Below are 23,693 nucleotides of genomic sequence, written 5' to 3' on the forward strand. Positions count from 1 at the left end.
AATATTTATTTTGAGATATAATTTTTTTACAAATAAGACACTTTTTATGAGACGGAGGGAGTAATGAAGAGTTCATCAGAGAGATTCTGAATTTAATTTTCGGTTATCTATGATTTATTTTGTGGATATTTTATAAGTATCTTCATGTGTCATTTGTATCTCGAGACCCATTTTAATTTGATTCGGGTGACCTTTCACATAGCTCAATTAAACTCTAAAAAGTTGTAGTTAAGGTTAACTCAATCTTACAAAATCAATTTGTAATGTGGGAATTGTCTCCATTTATAAATATAATTATATATTATTCGACGTGAGACTCTTAACCTATCCCCTCATGCACAGAACTGGATATATGAAGTGTGACATAAATGGGGTGATCTAATTGTAGAAACTTGATAGCAGAACAGATCGTAAACGAAACTCGAGACTCTAATATCATTTTTAAAATTGTAGCTGAGTCTAACTCAACCTTACAAAAATGTCGTATATTTTCCGATTTTAAATACTCCGTTAAAGGTGGTGTTTTTGAAATTTTTGAAGTCAACAAAGAGTGAAGAGATTTCTCTCTACACATGGAAGATACTCACTCAAAACAAGAAAATAAAACACAAATGATACAAATATAAATAGTACTCAAGTAAACTTAGGCAATAATGTATGTGTATATTAAGCTTCTTCTATATATATATGTCTTGAATACAACATGGTTACATGAAGTTCAATAGATTAGCTTGAACTCCAAACAAAATGAACTCATGACTAACACTATCACAACAATCATAAACATTACAACAAAGTATACATAAAAAAAGAACCAAAGAATCAATCAAATGAACAAACTCAACTACTTGGTTCAATTTGAATCTTGCAACTATTTTGATTAGAACAAAACCTTTCATCAAAATCAGAAACAATCTCATCAAGAGTAAGCAACAATCCCGAAGAGAAACTAAGACAAGGTTTCACTTTAGGCACAACAAGAGGCACACCTTCATTGTTAAGAATCTGCAAAACTCTTCTCATAGAAGGCCTTTCATCACTATTTGGATTTGCACAACTCAAACCTAACAACAACATCTTCTCCATTTCAACCTCATCGAACTCGCCGTTCAATCTTTTATCAACCGCTTCGATAATCTTCCCTTTCGCGTAAAGTCCCCAAACGAAATCAACCAAATTCACCATCTCTTGACCCTCTTTGTCAATCGGCCTTCTACCGCAAGCAACCTCAAGAACAACGACTCCGAAGCTAAAAACATCGGTCTTATCGGTTGCTTTACCGTATTGAAGATACTCGGGAGCTAGGTATCCCATTGTTCCCGCCGTTAGCGTCGAAACCGGACTCTTATCGTGATCCATAAGTTTCGCCAATCCAAAATCACCTAACCTTGGATTCAAATTTCCATCTAACAATATATTCGCCGTCTTAATATCTCTATGAATCACTCTTTGCTCACACTCTTGATGCAAATAAGCTAAAACAGAAGCCAAACCAACAACAATGTTAAACCTTTGAACCCAACTCAACAAAACACCACACTCAATAGCTTCTCTATAAAGCAACTTATCTAAACTTCCATTCACCATAAACTCATAAACAAGCAACAACTCATTTTTCTCAACACACCAACCTAAAAGTTGAACCAAATTCTTGTGTCGTAAACCAGCTATAATCGATAACTCGGATAAAAACTCGGTTTTCCCTTCATGTGAATGTCTTGATCTTTTAACAGCAGCAACTGTTCCAGAAGAAACAAACAAAGCCTTATAAACAGTCCCAAATGAACCATTCCCTATTATCCTTGAACCATGAAACCCTTTTGTAGCAAACTTCAATTCCTTGTAACCAAACTCTGTAGGACACCCCATAGAGTTTTTACTCTTGTTAACCTTCCTTAAACTACTCCATTTCCTATAAGAAAAAAAGCCTAAAACAAATAACAGCAGAAAGAAAAAAGATGGACCCACAATAGCAACACATAAACCAATCACAAATCTCTTTCCATGACTTTTTTTTGTCGAATTTGAAGCAGGTATATCCTCATTTTCATAGCCCACATGGTGAAAGCTTGAATTTTTATCTTGAGTTTGATTAATATCTAAAAACTGAGAAGATTCAAAGCTCCAATTCATGATTTGTTGAAGCTCTGTACTTCCTAAAGCAGAACCCAAAAACCCAACATAGAGAAACTCAACATCCTTGAAATACTCAGAAAGATCAAAACCAACACTCAAAACAGGTTTTTCAGGTTTCGAAAAAGTTGAATTTGCATAGCTCAAGAAAACAGTGAAGTTTGTGTTGAAACCATTATAGTCAATCCAAGAAGTGATCAAGTTTTCACTCGTGAGATTGAAATCAATGGTTTTTTGGACTGAAGTGTTGAAATATAAACTAATTTGGTTGTTGTTTGTGTGAAAATCGAGGGAGATGAAAGGGGTGGTGGAATTGAGGAAGAACGAGAAGTGGTTGGGTGAGGAAGAAGGAGGGTTTGGGTTTGAGTTAGTGATGGAGAAAGTGAAGTTGGTGGAGAAAGAGAAAGAGGAATTGGGTATATGAGAAATGGGGTTGTTGTAAAGGAGGGTGCCGGAGGTGGAAGCCGGGACGGTGGTGGAGCGAGTGAGTCCAACAACGCCGTCGTGGAGGAAGGAGTCGCCGAGGAGGGTTATGTTGCGGAGTGTGAAAGAAGGGAAGTTGAAGGTTGTGTTTTGGGAGAGTGTGGTTGGGAAGAGGAAGAAGAAGAGGAGCGTGATGAGGGTGGTGGTTTGAGACATGGATGATGGTGATGATGATTGAGACATGTTCGTAGGTTTGTTTGGAGTAAACTATGTGACTGATGTTGTGTCATTTGGTTGGTGTTATTGATGATGTTTGTTTATAAAAGGGAAAATGTGGGAATGGGATTGCAACGGTTGTATAAATTAGGATATGACTATTGTCTTTTTATAAGCACATGTGGAGGAGTGGAAATTATATGTCTCAAACTTTCTTCTTGTTTTCTTAATTTTAAGTGTTTGTTTACAAATATCACTAAAGATAAAATAAAATGTAAGCAAAATTTAGAAAAAATACATGGGTTTAAGTTTTTAATATTTTTAATTTTTTCTTTTTTTCTTTTTTTGAGTAGTAACATCCTATGAAAGTTTTTTTTCTTCTAGAAAATTCATTCTCATACAATTACATTGTTTTATTCAAGTGTTGTGTATAATTCGGATAGAGACATATAAAACTTTAATGATTGGACACTTGTGGAGTTTTGTACATATGAATAAGAGTTGATATGATCCATTATACTATAGAGTAAAATAATTGTATATGATTTTGTACTACACTAAGAGTTGTCGAGTATTATTTGTATTAGTGTATCGCACACAACTTATGGTTTTGTACTTTGTGTATCAATTTTGCCTATAATATTTGAATTCATTATCTTCAAAGAGAAAACATCAAAGTTATTTATTAAAGAATAATCTTTTACAAAATTGATCATTGAAGAGGATAAAATGTGAACTATGTTGCATTGAATTGACCAATAAAACATGATGATATCTTGAATAGCCCTTAAGGATAGAGAAACATTAACTAAAGGATAACAATGCGAAATCTTCAAAATGTGTGCCTAAATCATGCTTTTTGAAGATGCTTACAAGGTGTCAAATTATATCTTTCTAATTTATCTTGACTTCATATGATCATTCTCATAGGTAGATGAACATGTTCTTCTTAGAATATAAGTAATTTAGACTCTTTTCAATAACTTTATACGCAATACAATTATTCTTTAACATCTTGTTATTTTAAAAAGCAAAGTTAGAGGACATTGTTCTTTGAATGAATTTTGGTTCAACAATCTTCCAATTTTAATGAGGAAAAAAATGTATATTGAAAAAACAATTTTAACATTTTAAAAGATAACAAATCATAGAGGATATGGCCAAAAGATCCCTTATACTATTCCAAAATTTAAAGTAAAAATGACGTGTGAAAACAATATTTTTCAATAAAAATGAGAGGCAATTTCTTAAAACGGGTGAGTTGAATTTTTTTTAACAATCTTAACAATTATCAAAGTATATTATCTTCCATTTAAATCAAATATTTTTTCCTCCGTTTTTATGAAAGAAAAAGAGTGGTAAAGACTTTTAGAAGATATAAAATAATTTGGTTTTGTTAGTGTGAAAATCAAGGAAACGAAAAGGGCGGTGGAACTAAGAAAACAAGATAAGTGGTTGAGTGTGGAAGAATGAGGGTTTGGGTTTGAATTATTGATGAAAAAAGTGAAACTTGTGGTGATGGTCGAAGACATGGGTGATAAGGATTCTGACATATTCATAGAGATTTTTTTTGGAGTAAACTATGTGAATAATATAGTGTCATTTGATTGTTATGATGTGTGTTTATAAAAGAAAAATTTGAGATTACAATGGTTGCATAAATTTTAAAAAATAAAATAATAACTTAACATAAGGAAATAACTTCATACTTTTATCTTAAAAAATAAACTTAATTAGTTTCGTGGTATCTTGACTTAATGTAAAGTTTTATTTTGATCTATCGATTAATGAATATTATTAATCGAATATTATTTTTTAGTTCCGATAAAATGATTCGGTTAGTCTATTTAATTTTTTTTTGTTAAATTTTAACCATAATGTTAACTTATACATATGTGTTAACTCAATTAGCAAATTTACAAACACTGAATCAACAAACCTCCATAGAACGTGTTCTTCCACTTTCTTCCAAACCACTTCATGAGAATGGAGAATTTCTAGGGTTTCCTATAAAATTTTCTAAATCATTCATCTTCATTTTTATTCAATTTATATTTAAGTTATCTTCTTTTCAAGCTGTGATTTCTCCGAGTTTGTCTTAAGATTGGTTCTTATCCAAATTATCTTCATTTTTAATTCTGAAAAGGTCAAAAGAGGTCTATTGAAGCAAACCACCAAATGCGAAGTACTCAAAGATATTCAATCACATGGAGATATATTTGAGTATCAATTTTTACTCTAACTGTGTGTAGATAAATCGATTGAAATATTTGGGAAATAAATGCAGAAGAGTAAAATTAATAGAATAATAAAGCATGATAGAGGTACATGTTAATCTATCTCGACATACTCAATTGTCTTTCCAAAATCAAATACGAGAAAACATAGTGAGTTATAGAAAAATAGATAAAATTGTACAGCACCTACTTTCGTAGCGTGTGTACTCTGTTAGATGAATAACTCATCTGCTTTCGATAACCTGAATTAGTCATTTGAGAACTCGTATTTTTGGCACATCTATAAGACTTTCTCAACCGAGAGCGAGACACCTTATCACGTGGGTGCCTCAAACACATCTTTCTCAACCAAGAGTTAGACGCCTTGCCAGTGACACCACAACTTGGTTGCTTAGCAATCCTCTCTTAGATACCAAGTTATTACCTTTCAGTATATGATCGGTATCTGAGTTGCCTTTGCTTTCCCAACTGACATGAGTATGTTTAAGCACTAGGATTCTAAAATAACTTTTTGCTTGTGTTTTCTCGTTATTCATATATGGATGATTCAATTGGGTTTTTTCTTGAGATAGGTCTTACGACCCTTTATCCCTAATCGACTACTCACTCATAGTGAGATTGATTTCAATCAAATAAAGTAAAGACATATCATGCATATAAAAACAAAGCAATAGTAATGGAAGATTAAACCTGAATGGTGACAATGCTTTGAATTATAATATGAAAAAACTCCACTAACACTTGATGCTCTTATAATAAAGTAGAATTTGTAGCAAAGTAACACAAAGAAACATAGAACAAGAGCTTCATGGTGGAAAATAAACTTAGAGAGTGAAAGAGTAAAGATTGATGATTGCTAACAATGATTCAAGGTCTATTTATAGCCTCTACACACATTCAAGACCCTAAATTCGTGTAAACGACACTTAAGGTTATTAAATGCTTGAAATGGAACAACTTGGAGGCACCAATAGTATCAAAATGTCCAAAACTCCAAGAGTTTGTAACCACTGTTGGGCTAAGCACGAATCGTGTCAGGAAACATTGCCCGCCTGTGTTGTTCTTTGAACAAATAGGGGGAAGTTTGGGAACAACACGACCCGTGTCAGGGAACACAGTCAGTTAGTGTTGTCCCCGGGTTTTTACTATGGGCCCAACTTTTTGGGCCAACACGACCAGTGTCACTTGACACCGTCCAACTATGTTGGCCTCAGGTCTTTTGTATGGAGAACTTCCTTTTTACGCATTTCTTGATCTTTTTTCGCTTCAGCTTGATCTGACACTCCCTTGTTACTTGAAAACAACAAAAGCATACTAAAGTACATAAAAGCATAATAAAAAAGGAAAGAAAGCATAATAAACATTCTTGAAGACACACAATAAGCAATATAAATATCAGTTATCATCTAAAGATGTGAAATCTCAAGTAACATCTTATTTTCTTGTTCTAGATTCTCTATTGATACAACTTCTGCATATTGGAAAATCAATGTTAAAAGGTGTAAACATTCTTCATATTTCTTCTTTTATTCTTTAATTTCATCTTACTTCTTTCTTGTTAGTATTAACTCACTAGAAGAAGTAGTAGTTATTATTGTTGCAGGTGCAAGATCTTTTTGATGTTGTTGATTTTGTTTCATGAAGAGGCATGGTAAATAAACTCGCTCGACCGCCCCTGCCCCAAAATTAACAGAGAAAATTCGATTTAATTGGGGCGGGACGGGGGCGGGGGATGCTAGTATTCGTCCCACACTCACCCCTGCCTATTAAATTAAATTTATTTCCTTCATTTTTAATAGTTTTACTACTCATTTACATTTCTTAATCTTACAATATCATGTTTATTAGAATATTTTTTTTTTTTGAAAATATAAATTAAATAAAAATGATCAAGTATATGATTATTCTTAAAATAATCAATTATTTAGTTAAATTATTGATTTTTATTGTTATTGAAAAAAATATACATTAAAAAGATACAATGTATACGGGTGGAGGCATGACGAGTATGGTGAAGCTCATTCCTTGATGGGACGGGGGCAGAGGACTAATTATTAACCTTAACCAGGTTTGGGGTTGGATCTGGGTCTGCTTAAACCTTCCCCCGTCCTGTTCCCATGCCTATTTATAAAATATGTTTGTGAAGGTAAAGCAACCAATGAAACTTAAGCATTGTTGTTGATTTGAGTTTGATTTTAGTTCCGAAGAGTTGATGAGTAAGAAAAACATAAACTTGTTGGAAAAATATCATCAACATTGTTCATGAGCTTCACTGACGTATTATTAATATTAAGAGCAGCTAAAATATTACTACTACTGACACTTTATTCTGTGTTTTTTCTTTTTCTCTATGGAACACAAGAGTTTTATTATGTTAGAAGACGAAGTGTGTTTTCAATAACAAGATCATGGTTTAGATTGTAAAGAAATATCTCTCTAAAGTTGTTAATAAATTGAGGAATATAAACATTGTTTGAAGTATGAATAAAATCTTTCAAAATACTGTCAAACGAGTTGGTTGTAGATGTATATGAATCGTCAATGAAAAGTTCGATATTAACATAAGTTTAAAAAACACAAAGCCACGTCAAATTAAAATAAATTTGAGTGGATTGCCACATAAGCATAAATTAATATTTTTTTGCCAAAATTTAATATAAATGACAAATTTGATTAACAAAATACTTTTTGAAGTATTTAAAAATAATATTTATTAAATAAGAAAACAAAATGAAATATTAAATTAAATTAATGGATCTAAAAATCTAAATAACTCTAAAAAAAAAATCAATTTTGATCACAAATTTATCTCTATCTCTCTCTAATATTATCCGCTCTTATTCTTTTTATTATTTTTTTTATTTCATCTCTTTTGTTGTATTTGAATGAGAAGGAATAATAGGAGGAAATGATTAAATATGCGGTGACCTTGAAAATCCCCTGTACTCTACCATAATTTCAAAAACCACAAGTATATTATAAAAGTAGAAAAACACGAGATAAATTATTTAAATTGAGTTGGTTTTTAACAATATTTTATTGTTTAAAATGAGAATAAAGACACATAAAATTTACCTTATTCATCCCATTATTTAGATTTATATTCAATTCCTTCACACTTAAGAGATTTTTATTATAATTCAACTTATTACATTTTTCACTAAAATATCTCATAATATAATTGATTTATAACTTAAATTTTTCAACCATAAAAAATTAACAACAACTTAAGTTTTTTTTTCTTCTCAAAGAATAAAGTTACAACTTAACCATTTAAAAAAATACAATCAAATAAAATATAAGTATTTGTACTTGCAAACACAATAAAAAGTACAGAATGTAATCACTTAATACTTAGTGTACTTTCTTCCTTTCTTCTTTACCTTTGTTTCTAAAAAATTAACTCACACACAATTTGGGAGTAATTTCCTCCTTGCCCCACTTTTGAAAAAATTGTCCCAATATACCCCATTCTGAAGAAAAAAAATCCCAGTCTACCCCCTTTTTTAGTTGGGCCTCGTCATTTGGTTTGACGAGGGGCTGAAGAAATTTTTTTGGCTTGTATGCTCGTCACTTGAAGTGACGAGGAGGCATTAAAGGAATTCGTTTTTTATTTATTTATATTTTAAATAGTATATTAAATATTAATGTAATTATTTTTTAAATATTAATTCTATATTAATTCTATATTTCATTAAATATTAATTCTATATTTAATGATAATAAGGAAATTGTGATATTATTATTAAATAGTAAATAATTATATTTGAAATAGTAAATAATTATAGTTTTTAATTGATTTAATTATATAATTGTAGTTATAGTTTTTAATTGATTTAATTGATATAATTGTGATAATTATAGTTTTTAATTGATATAATTGTGATAATTTTTAATTGATTTAAATAAATTGTAAATAATTATAGTTTTTATTGATAATAAAAAAATTGTGATATTATTATTTTTGAAATATTAATAATAAAAATGATTAATTGATATAATGAAAGCAAATACATTTTATTGATATAATGGAAGAAATACATTTTATTGATACAATGGAAGCAATACATTTTATCTATAGTGACCGTCTGTTCCACATCTTGTGCCAACTTTTTTTCGTTTTCCCTTGCCCAAGTCTTCTTGTCTTTGTCTTACGGGAGACGGAGATGAGTCGGAAGACAATTCATCAAGGGCGTTTTGTTGTTGTTGTTGACTTTGACGTTGCTGTGATGTGTTAGGAGGCATATCCATAACGTCGAGTTCTTGAACGCCAAAAGAAGCCATACTCATTAAATGGTCATCGGTGAGGTCAAAGTTGGGTAGTGAATGTGTGGTTTGTGTGTAGGTTTGGGGTGAGGTGTGTTGGATAGGAGGATAATACACATCATCAGGGTTGTATGTGGGAGTGGGATGTGCGTATGTGGTGTTAGAAGGTTGGGGTTGAGAATGAGGGTTTGAGTATTCGAAGTTGGATTGAGGAATTGGAGTGTATTGTATGGGTGGGCGTAGGTTGGGTTGTTGTTGATATTGTTGGTTGTAAAAGTAGTTTGTTGGAGGGAATGGAGTTTGGGGATTATGGTGTTGGGTTGAGGTGGAATAAAAGGTGTGTTGTTGGGTGGTCTGGATGTGTTGGTATGTTTGTTGAGCTGAGGATGATGGTTGGTTATGTTGTTGTGGGGGTGATGTTGTGTGTTGGGTTGAGGAAGCTACACGTTGACGGGGATCATCCAAAAATTGTGTCGGAGCAACGTGCATAAAAGGAATTGATAAAAACCAATTCATGTATTGTCTACCCGGCTTAGACTCACCAATGACCGAGTTTCCTTGTAACACCAAATGCCTTCTTCTTTTCCATTCTTTCAGCTCTTCTTTATTTAAATCTTGCCAATGCGTGTCCCAAGCTTTGACCATAGTCATGTTATGGTGTTCACTTAGACATCTTGGCGGAGACGGTATTTGTTGTTCAAATCCAAATTGGAGTTTGACTCGATCCGTCTGGTGCATCTCAACGGTATAGAAACATATGATATATGTTGTTGCACTCCAGACTCGGTTGTCATTATAATCAGGCACTGGATATTGTATGTACGACCTCCAAATAAACTGTTAAAAGAAATATAACTATTAGAACGTATAAAATAAATAACTTTAATATTATAATTAATATTAGAATGTATACAATAAATTTAAATAAGTTTAATATTATAATTAATATTAGAATGTATATAATAAATTTAAATAAGTTAAATATTATAAATAATCATTCTTACATCTTTTTCTTCCATGTGTTCTATTGCAACACGGTACCCTTGTAAATGATGTCGAGGATTAGTTCGATAATTCATACCTCGTTTGCACCATCTTGCATATTAAAAAAAAATACGTTAAAGTGATGTATAAATAATTTGAATAAATTTAAATTGCATTTAAATGAAAATCGTTACCTTAATGCATAAGGAAATGATGGAACCTCGTTACTAACTGGGGCTATCAAGGGTATGCGTGTGAATGCCCATACAGTTAGTAATACCACACATCCTCCTATGCTCTTTACTCCTCTATGGGCCGCCTTGCACATATGTCTATATAATGTAGCCAAACAAGCAAAACCCCAACTGTATGAATTACATTTTTCAAGGTCTCCTACTAAAGGTAACCAAGAAGAATGCAACAAATTGTGACTTTTATCTGGCATTAAAAAAGTAGCAATTAAAAGTAAAATATAAATTTTTGCATGTAAAATATTTTCTGCCTCGGACGGGTTAGGGTTATTTTTGAGTTGCGTTAACACTGCTTCTAGCCAAACAATTTTGATAGAAGCCCCATTTTTATCCGAGGCGGTTGGTTGGATTCCCAAATTTTCCATGTAAACGTCATTGGTTACGTTTGTTGGCCCATTGACAGCTTTTCCATGGATTCGGAGACCGAATAACATGCTCACATCCTCTAATGTGATGGTACATTCACCGGTTGGTAAATGAAATGTATGTGTCTCCGGTCTCCATCTCTCTAACAATGCCACAATGAGTTTAGAGTCTACTTTTAGACTTGTAATTTTTGCCACATTCGCAAAACCTGCTAGCTCCAAGTACGGTATTATAACCGCACTTGGTTGAATATATGAATGCGAATGAACCCGAAAATTTCCATCTTGCTGAAATTAAAATAAATAACAGTAATGAATATTTGGTCTAATAAAGAACGGAAATAAAAAACGATAATAAAAATGAATATTTGAATGAGACTTACGTATTCGGCGATGTTTGCCGCCGTCCCACGGTGTGATTCGCCCATCCATAGGAAAGACATCTTGAAAGGAAGTGTAGAAATTGAAGAGAGTAAATATTTGAAGAGGGTAAGAATGTGTGAAATAGAAATTGTAGGTAGATGATGAGTAAGAAGTGTAGAAGTATTGAATATTTATAGTGGTAAAATTATAATAAAAAACTTTGGTAAAATTTTGAATAGGGTTTTGGATTAGACTCTTGCATGGCATGTAATGCATGCAAAAAAAATTGTAAGTATTCCCTGCAACGTTAGATTCCCACGCTGAAGGGAAAAATCAATGCCAATTTCCTGCACCAATGGCTCGTCACTTTGATTGACGAGTTGTACCTACTTCTTCATCCCCTCGTCAAATGGAATGACGAGTGCAAGCGTTCTCTTTGTTGCCTCGTCAAATGGAATGGCGAGGGCTTTATGCCTAGGGTTTTGGCTCGTCACTCCAAGTGACGAGGTATCACATGCAATTTTCAGCACGCGTTTCCCTTTCTCTCTATTGAATATTTATGTGATTTGGATTTTGTTTTATTATGCTTACCAAATCAAATTGATATTTCCTATAAATACTACTACTACCTCATTTACATTCACCAAACCAAATCCTCATATATATTCACACCAACTAAAATTCTCATTTATAATCACACCAACTCAAATCCTCATTTTACACATCCATGGCTCAAAGAAATTTAATTGTTTCTATCCATTCCGAAGGATCACTTTTCACAGATGAAAGTGAGGGATTCTCATTTTGCAATACGAATGTAACTATGTTCAAAATCCACATCAACTCCGACTATCATCATTTAAAAGACCGTATTGAAAAGAAGTTGCAATGTTATGTTGAAGACATCATTTACCGTCAACCCTTATTTAATGGAGATGATAATACCGTCTTTCACATAATGACACCAATTAAGACCGACGAAGATGTCAGGTCGATGTTTCAATGTCATGTAACATTATCTCAATTACCCAGCATTGAGATATATGTTTGTCTAGTCGATAATCTTGAAGAACAACCGAGTGACAATGTTGAGGAACAACCGTCTCACAACGAAAATCACTGTTATCCAACGCAATCTGTACAGTCACACGACTATGGAATGAGTCAAGCCATTGACGAAGAGCCGACTCAAAATAATGAACCTTTCATACCAAATGAAGAGGTGGGAGAGAATAGTGAGGATGATCTTGAGGAGGTTCGATTTGAAGATCTATTCGGTGTTAGCGATGACGATGACAATGAGGACATATTCGACACACCGGCCGTTGCACTAAGAGCGCAAACAATTAGTTTGTACAACCCACCTGCGCACATGCAAAACATAAGTTTGGATGATGCTGAACCAATCTCTGTTTTCGGCAGTTTCATACCAACTCACAACTTTGACGAAATAGAGGAGGGCATAGAGTATGAAGATAAGGAAGAGTGTCTTCTGGCGTTGCAACAATGGCATATAAAACGTAGTCTAGATTTTTCTGTGGTTAAATCTGACAGTGTACGTTTTGTCATCAAATGTAGAAATTCAACATGCAATTTCAAATGCAGGGTCTCTTTGCGCAAGGGCAACTCAAGGTGGAGAGTTGGTAAGTCTAGTGGGCCTCATACGTGCACAACCACTTCCATGTCACAAGACCATACAAAACCCAGTTCAGAAATGATTAGCAAGAGCATAATGGAGCTTGTAAATCGGGACGCTTCTCTTAAGGTGAAGGTTATCATTGCTCATGTTGTTGAGAAATACCGGTATATCATATCATACAAAAAGGCATGGATTGCAAAGTGTAAGGCGGTTGAGTCGCTCTATGGAAATTGGGAGACATCTTACAACGATCTTCCGCAGTGGATACTTGTAATGAAAACATATCTATCAGGTACCATTATAGAATTACAAACCCTACCTGTGATTTCAAATGATGGTTCATACTTGGGTGACCAAAGGATATTTCATCGTCTGTTTTGGGCGTTTAGACCATGTATATGTGGCTTCGCGTATTGTAAACCAATTGTGCAGGTTGATGGAACTTGGTTGCATGGCAAGTACAGAGGGACTCTGCTGATGGCTGTGGCACAGGATGGGAACGGGAACATATTTCCGATAGCGTTCGCATTGGTTGAAAGTGAGACAAAGGAAGCCTGGAGTTTCTTTCTTAAGAATTTGAGAATGCATGTTACCCCCCAAGCAAATCTATGCCTAATATCAGACAGGCATGAATCAATAAAGAGTGCATACAACAACCCAGAAAATGGATGGCAGTTTCCTCCTTCATCACACGTCTATTGCATCAGACATATCGCGCAAAACTTCATGCGGGAGATTAAAGACAAGGATCTGCGGAAAATAGTTGTTAACATGGGTTATGCGTTAACAGAGGCAACGTTTAACTACTATCGGGGGGAAATCCGAAGAACAAACAACGACGCTTTATCATGGATAGACAACATCCCTCGCGAGAAGTGGGCAAGGGCATTTGACGGAGGGCAACGCTGAGGTCACATGACAACTAACCTAGCAGAAGCAATGAATGCGGTGTTGAAAGAAACCCGAAACCTTCCAATCACTGCATTGGTCAAATCTACGTATTATCGTTTAGGATCACTATTTGGTAGAAGAGGCCATCCGTGGACAAAAATGTTAGCCTCTGGGCAGGTTTTCACTGATAACTGCAACAAGGGGATGGCTGAGGAAGTCATCAAAGCTAACACGCATAACGTCATGCAGTTCGACCGAGAGAGATTTTATTTCATGGTCCAAGAGAAGATTAATCATAACGACGGTCGACCAACCGGAACGTTCAGCGTTGATCTGAGGAAACAACACTGTGACTGTGGGAAATTTCAGGCATTTCACTTACCTTGCTCCCATGTAATCGCAACATGTTCGAGCATACGCCAGGACTATTCCATTCACATTCCAGACGTCTTCAAAATTCGTAACGTCTTCAAGGTCTATCAGGAGAGTTTCCTAGGACTTCCCCATGAGGAGAATTGGCCACAATATGAAGGATTTACTCTTTGCCACGACGACTCTATGAGAAGGAGGAAGAAAGGGCGCCCAAACAGCACCAGGATTAGAACCGAGATGGATGACGTTGAGAAGGAGAAGAGAAGGTGTGGAATTTGTCGCGAAATAGGACACATGCGTAGGAAATGTCCTAATGTTGCAGGATCATCCCAAAGACCTTCCAGATGATTATCTTGTTGTTTTAAATATCCGTTCAGATGACTATGTTTACTTATTTATTTATTAACTACTATGCACATAATATATATAAACCATTTTGTATTTCTAATGTCTTTTGGGAACAAACATTTATGAAATACATTTGTTAATCAAAGGGTTATGGTTACAAAGTAAGACCACATTAACTAAACAACAACAACAACCAACACAACTGGTAATTAAAAAACTAATCAACAACAACAACCAACACAAGTGGACCTTCAACTCCTCTATTAACTTCACCACTATGTGCCGAAAACATACATTGGACATCTTCATCATTTTCTATACGATCCAGGTAATACATGTACGTACCATCGGGGCTTGCATCAGTCAACGTTATGTATGGACAACGATACTCTACTTTCCTCACCTTCATACGACGCCCGCCCAACTGTCGGAAGCCAGTGTGGATGGCAGAAATCAGTGTTCTGAAATTCCATTGCGGATCAAGGCAAACACTCATTTTTTCACCGTGTCCATAAAATACAAGACCACAAACAGACATTATGAACTAAAGAAAGGATTTGGTGGTCTGAGTTACATTTCTACAAGTTCTGCTACTTATACAAAAATTAATAGTTGAATACTCGGCAAATCATTGGCCGAGACAGTACAAACACAAAAACTTTTTGGCGGGAAAGATATCATTCCCAAAAAAATATTGACATTTTGGAGGGAAAAATAACAATTTTATTATTAATATATAAAACACCAACTATTTCTATTATTAATATTCTAAAAATTATTCATTTTTATTATTAATATTTCAAAAATAATAATATCACAAATTATTATAATAATAATAGTAATTATTATTTATTATTTACTATTTATTATAAATTATTTACGATTTATTTTAAATATTTTCTTATAAACAAATTATTATTATTTTTAATTAAATCAATTATATTAATTAAATATAGAATTAATATTTAAAAAACAATTATATTAATTATTATTAGATTTTTAATATACTATTTAAAATATAAATAAAAAAAAAAACGAAAATCTTTAACACCTCGTCACTTCAAGTGACGAGCCTACAAGGGAAAAAAAATTCTTCAGCCCCTCGTCAAACCAAGTGACGAGGCCCAACTAAAAAAGGGGGTAGACTGGGATTTTTTTTCCAGAATGGGGTATATTGGGATAATTTTTTCAAAATAGGGGCATTTAAAGCAAAAACTCCACAATTTGGTCTCTCCAAATGTTGTGTATAATTTTAAGAGAATTTGAGAATATCATAAAACATAGCATGTAAATAAAGTTTAACACAAAAGTATCCACACAATACCAATGTAATAAAAATTAGACCAAAAGTATCCACACAATACCAATGTAATAAAAATTAGACCGGACGGTTTGACCGATTAAATCGAGAATCAAAGTAATGTCCAATCTATTTAGTCAAGAAAAGCACTAGTCCGCAAAACTGGAAAAACCGGAAAACGGTCAAAAAGCTAAAAAACCGGATAAATCGGCTGTTCATACGATTTTGAAGGTCAAACCATGTTTTGACTTTCTTATTTTTATGTTTTTGTTTTAAACTTGTTCCATTGATATCAAATAGTAATATATATAAGTGCGAGTAAGTGTGAAAACAAAATTAAAAGATGAGATTGAAAGAACAAAATCTTAGAGAAGTTGATATAATAAGCTCTATCGGATGTTTAGTAACATATTGCAAAATCCAAATGGAAAAATGTATATTCCGAAAAATTTAGAAAAAAGAAAAAAAAGATGAAGAAGAAGAGTGGATAGATATGCATGAAGAAGATGGAACTTGAGCTGCGGCTGCTGCCTCATTCTTTGTTTGAATTGGATTGACACCTTTTTTTTTATAAAGTTCAAATTAAATTAAACCAAACCGATAAATAACGGATTGGTTTGAGTTTGATTGATCGAATCTATTAGAAAAATTTATAAAATTAATTTTAAAAAATATTTAATTTATATCAATTAATTTTTTAAAATAATATAAAATTCTTAATTTTTTATTTTTCATATTGTTTTTTAATATTACTGTTGAATTGTAATTCTTTGTGTTGCAGAAGGTTGCTCGACAGAGCAAAGAAGTGTCGAACCACCTAATGTGTTGAGTTGTGTTAGTGTGTCAAAGCATGTTGTTTCACACAGGATTTTGACTTATGCCTATTTTAGTAGTGTTAGCTATTTTGAACTTTTATAGTTTTGGACTTTGACTTGAGGTCCAAGTTAACCTAAATCTATAAATAGAAGGAGTAACTCTTATTTTTGTAATGAAGTTAATAAAGTATTTATAACATTGTATTTATAGTATTTTGCAGTTGCAAAGTGAATAAGAAGTTTTCTACAGTTTATGGACAGAGAGAAATTCTGCAGAATTATATTACTTTTCTTCTTCATCGTTCTTTACACTCTTTCTTTCTCCATTGTTCTTCTCTTTTCATTGCTATTGTGTGGGTAATAACAATCTTGTTCATCAAGATTGATTGAAACTCTCCATAGGTTTTGGGGGAATTCCAACATCTGGTATCAAGAGCTCCGGTTTAATCGATTCGTGGAAAGAAAATCACCATGGCAACGAATCATCCAAATGGGCATTTTCCAGCAAATCTTTCGATTCTCAAGAACAACAATTATGAGAGTTGGTGCAAGCAGATAAAGGTTGTGTTCTGTTATCAAGATCTTTGGGATCTTGTGAAGGAATGAGTAATAACACTTGTAGAAAACGCGATAAATCAAGAAAAGGCTGCACATAAAGAATTGAAGAAGAATAATTATAAAGCTCTCTTTATAATCCATCAATGTGTTGATGCAGATAACTTTGAAAAGGTTAGTAATGCAGAGTCAGCGAAAGAAGCATGAGAAATTTTGGAGAAATCATTTAGAGGCACGGAGAAGGTGAAAGAGGTGAGGTTACAAACTCACAAAAGAATGTATGAATTGCTTCAGATGGAAGACAATATAACTAATCTTCACCAAGGTTACGAAATTGGTGAATCAAGTCAAGGTATGTGGAGAAGTGTTTACATCAAGATTTGTTGTTGGAAAGATCTTGAGGTCGTTGGCTCCAAAATTTGACCACGTGGTATTAGCCATAGAAGAGTCGAAAGATTTGTCAAAATTGAAAAAGGAAGAGCTTCAAGGGACGCTTGAATCTCATGAACAAAGAATGACTGAAAGAGCTGCAGGAAAGTCGAAGAGTGATATGGCTTTGCAGGCTCAATCAGCAAAAGAAAGAAAAGGAAAAGGAAGTTGGAATAGTAACAAAGGTAGATGAGGTTACAACAATTCGACTGGTCGAAATCAACAAGAAGGAAAATGGTTGAATCAGAGAAAACCCTGGAATCAAGGAAACCAAAGAGGTGGTGTTGCAGGTAGAGGAAGAGGTGGTGGTCAAAATCCAGACAAAAGTCACATTCAGTGTTACACTTATCAAAGATATGGTCACTATTCTAGTGATTGTCCAGAAAAGCAAAAGAATCAAGAAACTTATGCAACGCTGGCGAAACATGAAGAAGAAGAGACGTTGTTGATGGTTACAACAAGAGAAGAAGAGAGATTCACGGACCAGTGGTACTTGGACTCAGGATGCTCATCACACATGTCTGGAAGGAAAGATTGGTTTGTCAACATAAAGCCCTCAATGAAGAACATGGTGAAATTTGCATATGACAACACTCTAGCAGCTGAAGGTGTTGGTGATGTTCTGATTATGAGGAAAGATGGGAATAGGTCAGTAATTTCAAATGTGTTGTACATACCAGGCATGAAGAGCAATTTGCTCAGCATATGGCAGTTAGTCGAAAAGAACTACAAGGTGTTGATCAAAGACAAGATGATGAGAGTTCCCAACTCAAATGGAAGGTTGATCTTGAAGGCTCCAATGTCTCATAATAGAACCTTCAAGATTGAGCTAAATGTGATGGAGCATAAGTGCCTTGCAACAGCAGCCAGCAGAGATGAATGGATATGGCATTACAGACTTGGCCATCTCAATTTCAAAGACATCAGAGATTTGAAGTGAAGAAATATGGTTTCAAGATTACCAGAAATCGACATTCCAAACGAAGTGTGTGAAGAATGTGTGTAGGCAAAGCAACATAAGAACAACTTTAGTAAGGATGCAGGAAGTAGGTCGAAGGAAATTCTTGAAGCCATATACTCTGATGTATGTGGTCCTCTCCAGGTGGATTCGATTGGAGGTAACAAATACTTTGTTACATTCATAGATGATTTCAGTCAAAAACTATGGTCTTACCTGATCTAGAAGAAAAGTGAAGTGATCGAGGTATTTGCCAAGTTTAAATCTATGGTCGAAAGACAGAGCGGTCGAAAGATGAAGATTTTGAGAACTGATGGTGGTGGAGAATATGTGTCGAAAGACTTCAGTGCATTATGTGTGAAAGAAGGGATTGTGCATGAGGTGGTGCCACCCTACACTCCATAACAAAATGGAGTCACAGAAAGGAAGAATAGAACCATTATGAATATGGTTAGAAGTATATTGAAAGGCAAGCATCTACCCAAAGAATTATGGGGAGAAGTTGTGGCGACTGCGACATATATCCTGAATAGATGTTCGACGAAAAAGCTAGAAGGAATCACGCCAGAAGAATGTTGGTTTGGTGTCAAGCCTAGCTTGAGTCATCTGAGGGTGTTTGGATCTATAGCACATAGACATGTTCCAGATCAGTTGAGACGAAAACTTGATGACAAGTCGAGTCAGATGATCCTGATAGGATATCATTCGACTGGAGGATACAAGTTGTTCGACCCAGTGAATAAGCAAGTGGTGATCAGCAGGGACATGATCATAGATGAGCTTAAGGAATGGGATTGGAATAAGAATGTCAAGAAAGATTCAGTGAGAATCTTTTGTGACGAACAGTGAAGTTGAAAGAGAAGTTCGACAAGAAGAAGTCAGAGGTGAAGCAGGCCCAAGCAGACCTCAAAGAACAAGACACATGCCTTCAAGGTTGCAAGAATGTGTGATTACATCAGATGATGTATTCAATGAAGAAGGTTAGTTGGTACATTATGCTTTCTACGCAAATGTCGAACCTGTCAATGCAACTGAGGCATTGAAAGATTCGAAGTGGATGAAAGCAATGGACGAAGAACTGAAGTCAATCAAAGTCAACAACACTTGGTCACTTGTCGAATTTCCCCAAGACAAGAAGACAATCAATGTGAAGTGGGTATACAAGGTCAAGTTGAACCCCAAAGGAGAAGTGACTTGACACAAGGCGAGACTTGTGGCAAAAAGATTTCTTCAGAAATAAGGAATCGACTTTGATGAAGTTTTTGCACCTGTTGTTAGGATCGAAACAATCAGGTTGGTTGTTGGTCTAGCAAACATGAACAACTAGAAGATGTGTCAGATGAATGCGAAATGTGAATTCCTTAATGTCCCCTTAGAAGAAGAAGTTTATGTTGCACAACCAGCTGGGTTTGTGAAACAAGGCGAAGAAATAAAAGTGTACAGGCTGCATAAAGCCCTATACGGACTTAAACAAGCTCCAATGGCTTGGAACAATAAGATAGATGGCTTTCTAAGGGATAAGGAATTTGTGAAGTGCACAAGTGAACATGTAGTATATGTAAGAAGAATCAAGAGCGAATTGCTTATACTATGTCTCTGTGTCGATGACTTGATGATAACAAGTAGCTGTAAGAAGGAGATCGAAGACTTCAAAGGTGATCTCATCAAGGAATTTGAAATGTCAGATCTGGGTGACATTTCATACTTCCCTGGCATCGTTATTTCTGATCTCAAAGGCTTTAGACGAATGCTTCTAGGGCTCCATAGGATGTTTATTCTCCTTTTCTCTTGTATTGTATTTGGTTACCGAGTCTGTACTACTTCTTTGGTGTAAAAAGTTTCCAAATATCATATTTCTATGAGTATTCCACACATGTCTTAAAAAGTTCAATATTTTCAAAACATTTGCAAATAGATCTTTATAAATTTCCTCCGATTAAAAACAAATCATATGCACGAGCATTGCATGCATCATATGCATAAGCAGGTTTTGGTTCCGAGCTCTTGATACATTGGTCTAACTTTTTGCTCTTCATTTATTTTGAAGACAAGCTGAATCACCGGTACAACACTCGAGCCAATCATTCAAAGATCATGGAACACCTTGATCAAGAGAACCGAGATTTGAAAGAGGAGATTGCCCGACTGACTGCCATGATGAAGTCAATTCTTGCTGCTCAGAGCCAAGCTTCTCAAACTCCTACAACTCCTCCCGCGAGGACTGTCATTTCTGACTATGTTGAACCTATGAAAATTTAATTGGACTTTTTGAAGTTGCTTTGAATTGAATTTGAGGTTCAACTTTGTTTGTTTATTCTTTATTTGTATTTTCTTTTAATCCAAAAAATACCAAAAAAATATTATTGACTTCTTGACTTGTTATATTCATTCCTCTTCTGCTTGGTGTTGATCAAGGTTGAATCGATTCAACTTTGATCAAGTTCATTGGATCTTGTAGTTTGAGAATCCTTAAGGATCATCACCTAGAAAGATGAATGAATTTGATCAAGGATGAGTTATCCCTTGATCAATTGGGATTGGTTGCTGTCTTCATACCCCCTCCCTTTCATCTTCATCCCTTTCTTTCCCTCAATGGCCAATGAGTTAAAGTCTTGAGTTTGATCTTGACAAATAGAAGTTTAATCTTATTTGATCCAAACCAAATTCAACTTGATCCATGATCAAGTGAGTTATTTTGTGTCAAAGATAGGTCACTTCTTGGTCAAGCAAATAATCAAAAGTCATTACAAGGCCATTCCCCTTTTGTTTGGCATGGCAAGTTTATGGAGCTTGGCTTACTAGTCATGACCTCTAACTTGTGTTCTTTGCCTATATTCTTATTGACCGACCTCAGATAGGTGTGACTACTATATTAGTCCACTTACGATTGCTTAATATAGTGCTACATTGTCTTATGACAAGCTAACATAACTATACTAACTACTAAGTTTAATTTGAGCTTTTAAATTCTTGTCATTTAATTTTAATGTCATTTATTTCTTGCTCATTATTCATCTTGATTTTCATCTTTGCTCACTTGAGCACATATTTTATGTTTATGTCATTCTTATTTTGCTCATTTGAGCCCATTATTGTGTATAAATATATTGTTATTTTGTGTTGTTTTGTGTTTGTTTTGATGTGAACCAAAATACAAAAGGAGAAAGGACTTAGAATTAGGATTTACTCATGCTTAAAGGAGTACAAGAGCAACTAGGTCTCATGCCTTTAGAATGCAAAATGTGTTGAAGAGCAACTAGGCCTCATGCCTTTAGAATGCTAAAATTCAAAGTTGACCTCAAAGGACTTCTCCTCAAATTCATTCTTTGTCCATTCCCTTTATTATGTTATGAGCTTTTTGATGTGTGGTTTTGTGTGATAGGAACCTCATCTTAATATTGTGAAAAGAGGACCATTGTCATGAGTAGCAAAGTTAAGAGCCAAGCCAAATGGAGATCCTAGGAGCTTGAATTCAAATTATTGATTGCTTGTTTTGTATGCTAAATCCAAAGGAAATGAGCATCTTGAGTCATCTCTATGACTCAAAGAAAAGGAACTCCAAGGGTTGTCTTTCCCCTCTTATCTTTGTATGCTTTAGGAGTAGCCTTTCTCTCTTCTCCCCCCTCTAACCAAGCCAAAAATCATTTTCAAAACTTTGACTTTATTTCAAATTAGAAACATAGGCCTTAGGCCTTTGACTTTTCAAAACCATTTTCATAAATACTCATTGTAAATAAACTTTAATCCAACTTTGACCTCATTTTGTAAATAAATCTAACTTGTAAATATAACCCATTTCAAGTTGTCTTTGTGGTTCCAATGGTCACTTGTTAAAACCTTTTCAAAAACATTAGTCATAGGTTTGAGTTATCATAGTGGTTGATGTAAATCTCACCTTATCCTTAGTGTTGGATTATAAGCCTTCCATGTTTATTATAGGGTTAACCCCTCACTAGCATGTTGAAGCCTTCCTCACATGGTGGATTGTTGGTTTAGGTTGAGTTTTCTCCCTTTGATAACAAAAGACCTTAGGGCTTTTGATTAAAATCAATTCACCAATCTTTGAATTTTTACCACGAACTACGAGGTTTTGATCCTCCTTTGTGATGGTACGTAGGCAATGGGTTCATCCATTCAAACAACAAAAATTGTAAATATAATTTATTATCTTCTCATCCCTCCAATCTTTTGCACGAATCTTTTCCCAAATACCAACCTATAACACATATTTGCAAAAAGAGGTTCCCTTAGAGTACTAAGGATGTTTTGCATGCGTAAAACCTTCCCATTTCATAACCAACCCCCTTACCTAGATCTCTGATATTTTTATTAGTTTTTGATTTGAAAAACTTCTTACTTGGCTTTTGTTCGCTTTTTAGCCTTTCCTTTGGACAAATAAAAGTGTGGTGGCGACTCAAATTGTATGTTGACTTTTGGTTTAGTCAATAAACCTAAAGGTAACGAAAACCCCGCTACAGAAAAGTGGCGACTCTGCTGGGGAATAAATTACGAAGCCCCGTGGGTTTAGCCTACTTTTTGCTTGTATGTGTTGTATATTTATTTGCGACATATTTTCGTGCAAATTTGGGATGAATGTATAGTTTGTAATGTATGAATTGCTTGATATATTAATTGCTTGTATGCTTGGTGGTTTCTTGTGAGATGAGTTCTATACCCGAACTCGAGTGCACTTATGATAGGAGAATGGCATAGTCTTGTTGACTTGTGTGGAGTTAGTCCTTGACAAGTTAACTTGCAAGTCCATTCACTTGGTGGAGGTTTTATTCGGATCACTAATGTCACACGAGTAGTCATGGTTAGGCATTACTCTTTCCAATATGAACCCTAGAAACCAAGGACCTTAGAAACCTAGCCCATCTTGGCCTATTTTAGGACGTAGTGCGAAGGTCGTTCAAGTGTAAGACTTGATGCGATTGTTACGCGATACTACACTCATAAGAGTCCCTCTTGAGAATATTTTTGGAGGACGAGTAGTCGTTTTATCCGATAATATCCGAAATATGGGATGATGACTATGGGAACCTTTTAGAACATGATTGTCAGGCTTAAACCGTAGTACACTCCCGTTGGGTGGTTCTTAACCGAGACTTCATGCTCGTGACTTACAACAAACCCGTGATTCGCGGT

At 34.6% G+C, this 23,693-nt stretch overlaps 2 protein-coding genes across 2 annotated transcripts; one reads left to right on the plus strand and one right to left on the minus strand.

The window, feature by feature from the left end:
• Positions 1–643: 643 nt before the first annotated feature.
• Positions 644–2,920, minus strand: LOC127084723 (probable L-type lectin-domain containing receptor kinase S.7). The gene has a single exon (XM_051025231.1). It carries the CDS (start codon positions 2,797–2,799, stop codon positions 841–843), a length of 1,959 nt encoding a protein of 652 aa, XP_050881188.1. The 5' UTR covers positions 2,800–2,920; the 3' UTR covers positions 644–840.
• Positions 2,921–11,965: 9,045 nt separating this feature from the next.
• Positions 11,966–13,786, plus strand: LOC127080733 (uncharacterized). Its single transcript, XM_051021029.1, has one exon. It carries the CDS (start codon positions 11,966–11,968, stop codon positions 13,784–13,786), a length of 1,821 nt encoding a protein of 606 aa, XP_050876986.1.
• The last annotated feature ends 9,907 nt before the right edge of the window (positions 13,787–23,693 follow it).

This window comes from Lathyrus oleraceus, chromosome 5 (genome assembly GCF_024323335.1).
Source record: "Lathyrus oleraceus cultivar Zhongwan6 chromosome 5, CAAS_Psat_ZW6_1.0, whole genome shotgun sequence".
NCBI classification, from domain to species: domain Eukaryota; kingdom Viridiplantae; phylum Streptophyta; class Magnoliopsida; order Fabales; family Fabaceae; genus Lathyrus; species Lathyrus oleraceus.

What these genes read in the sequence shown, in the direction of transcription:
- LOC127080733 (XM_051021029.1), top strand. Translation starts at nt 11,966, where the DNA reads ATGGCTCAAAGAAATTTAATTGTTTCTATCCATTCCGAAGGATCACTT.
- LOC127084723 (XM_051025231.1), bottom strand. Translation starts at nt 2,799, where the DNA reads ATGTCTCAATCATCATCACCATCATCCATGTCTCAAACCACCACCCTC.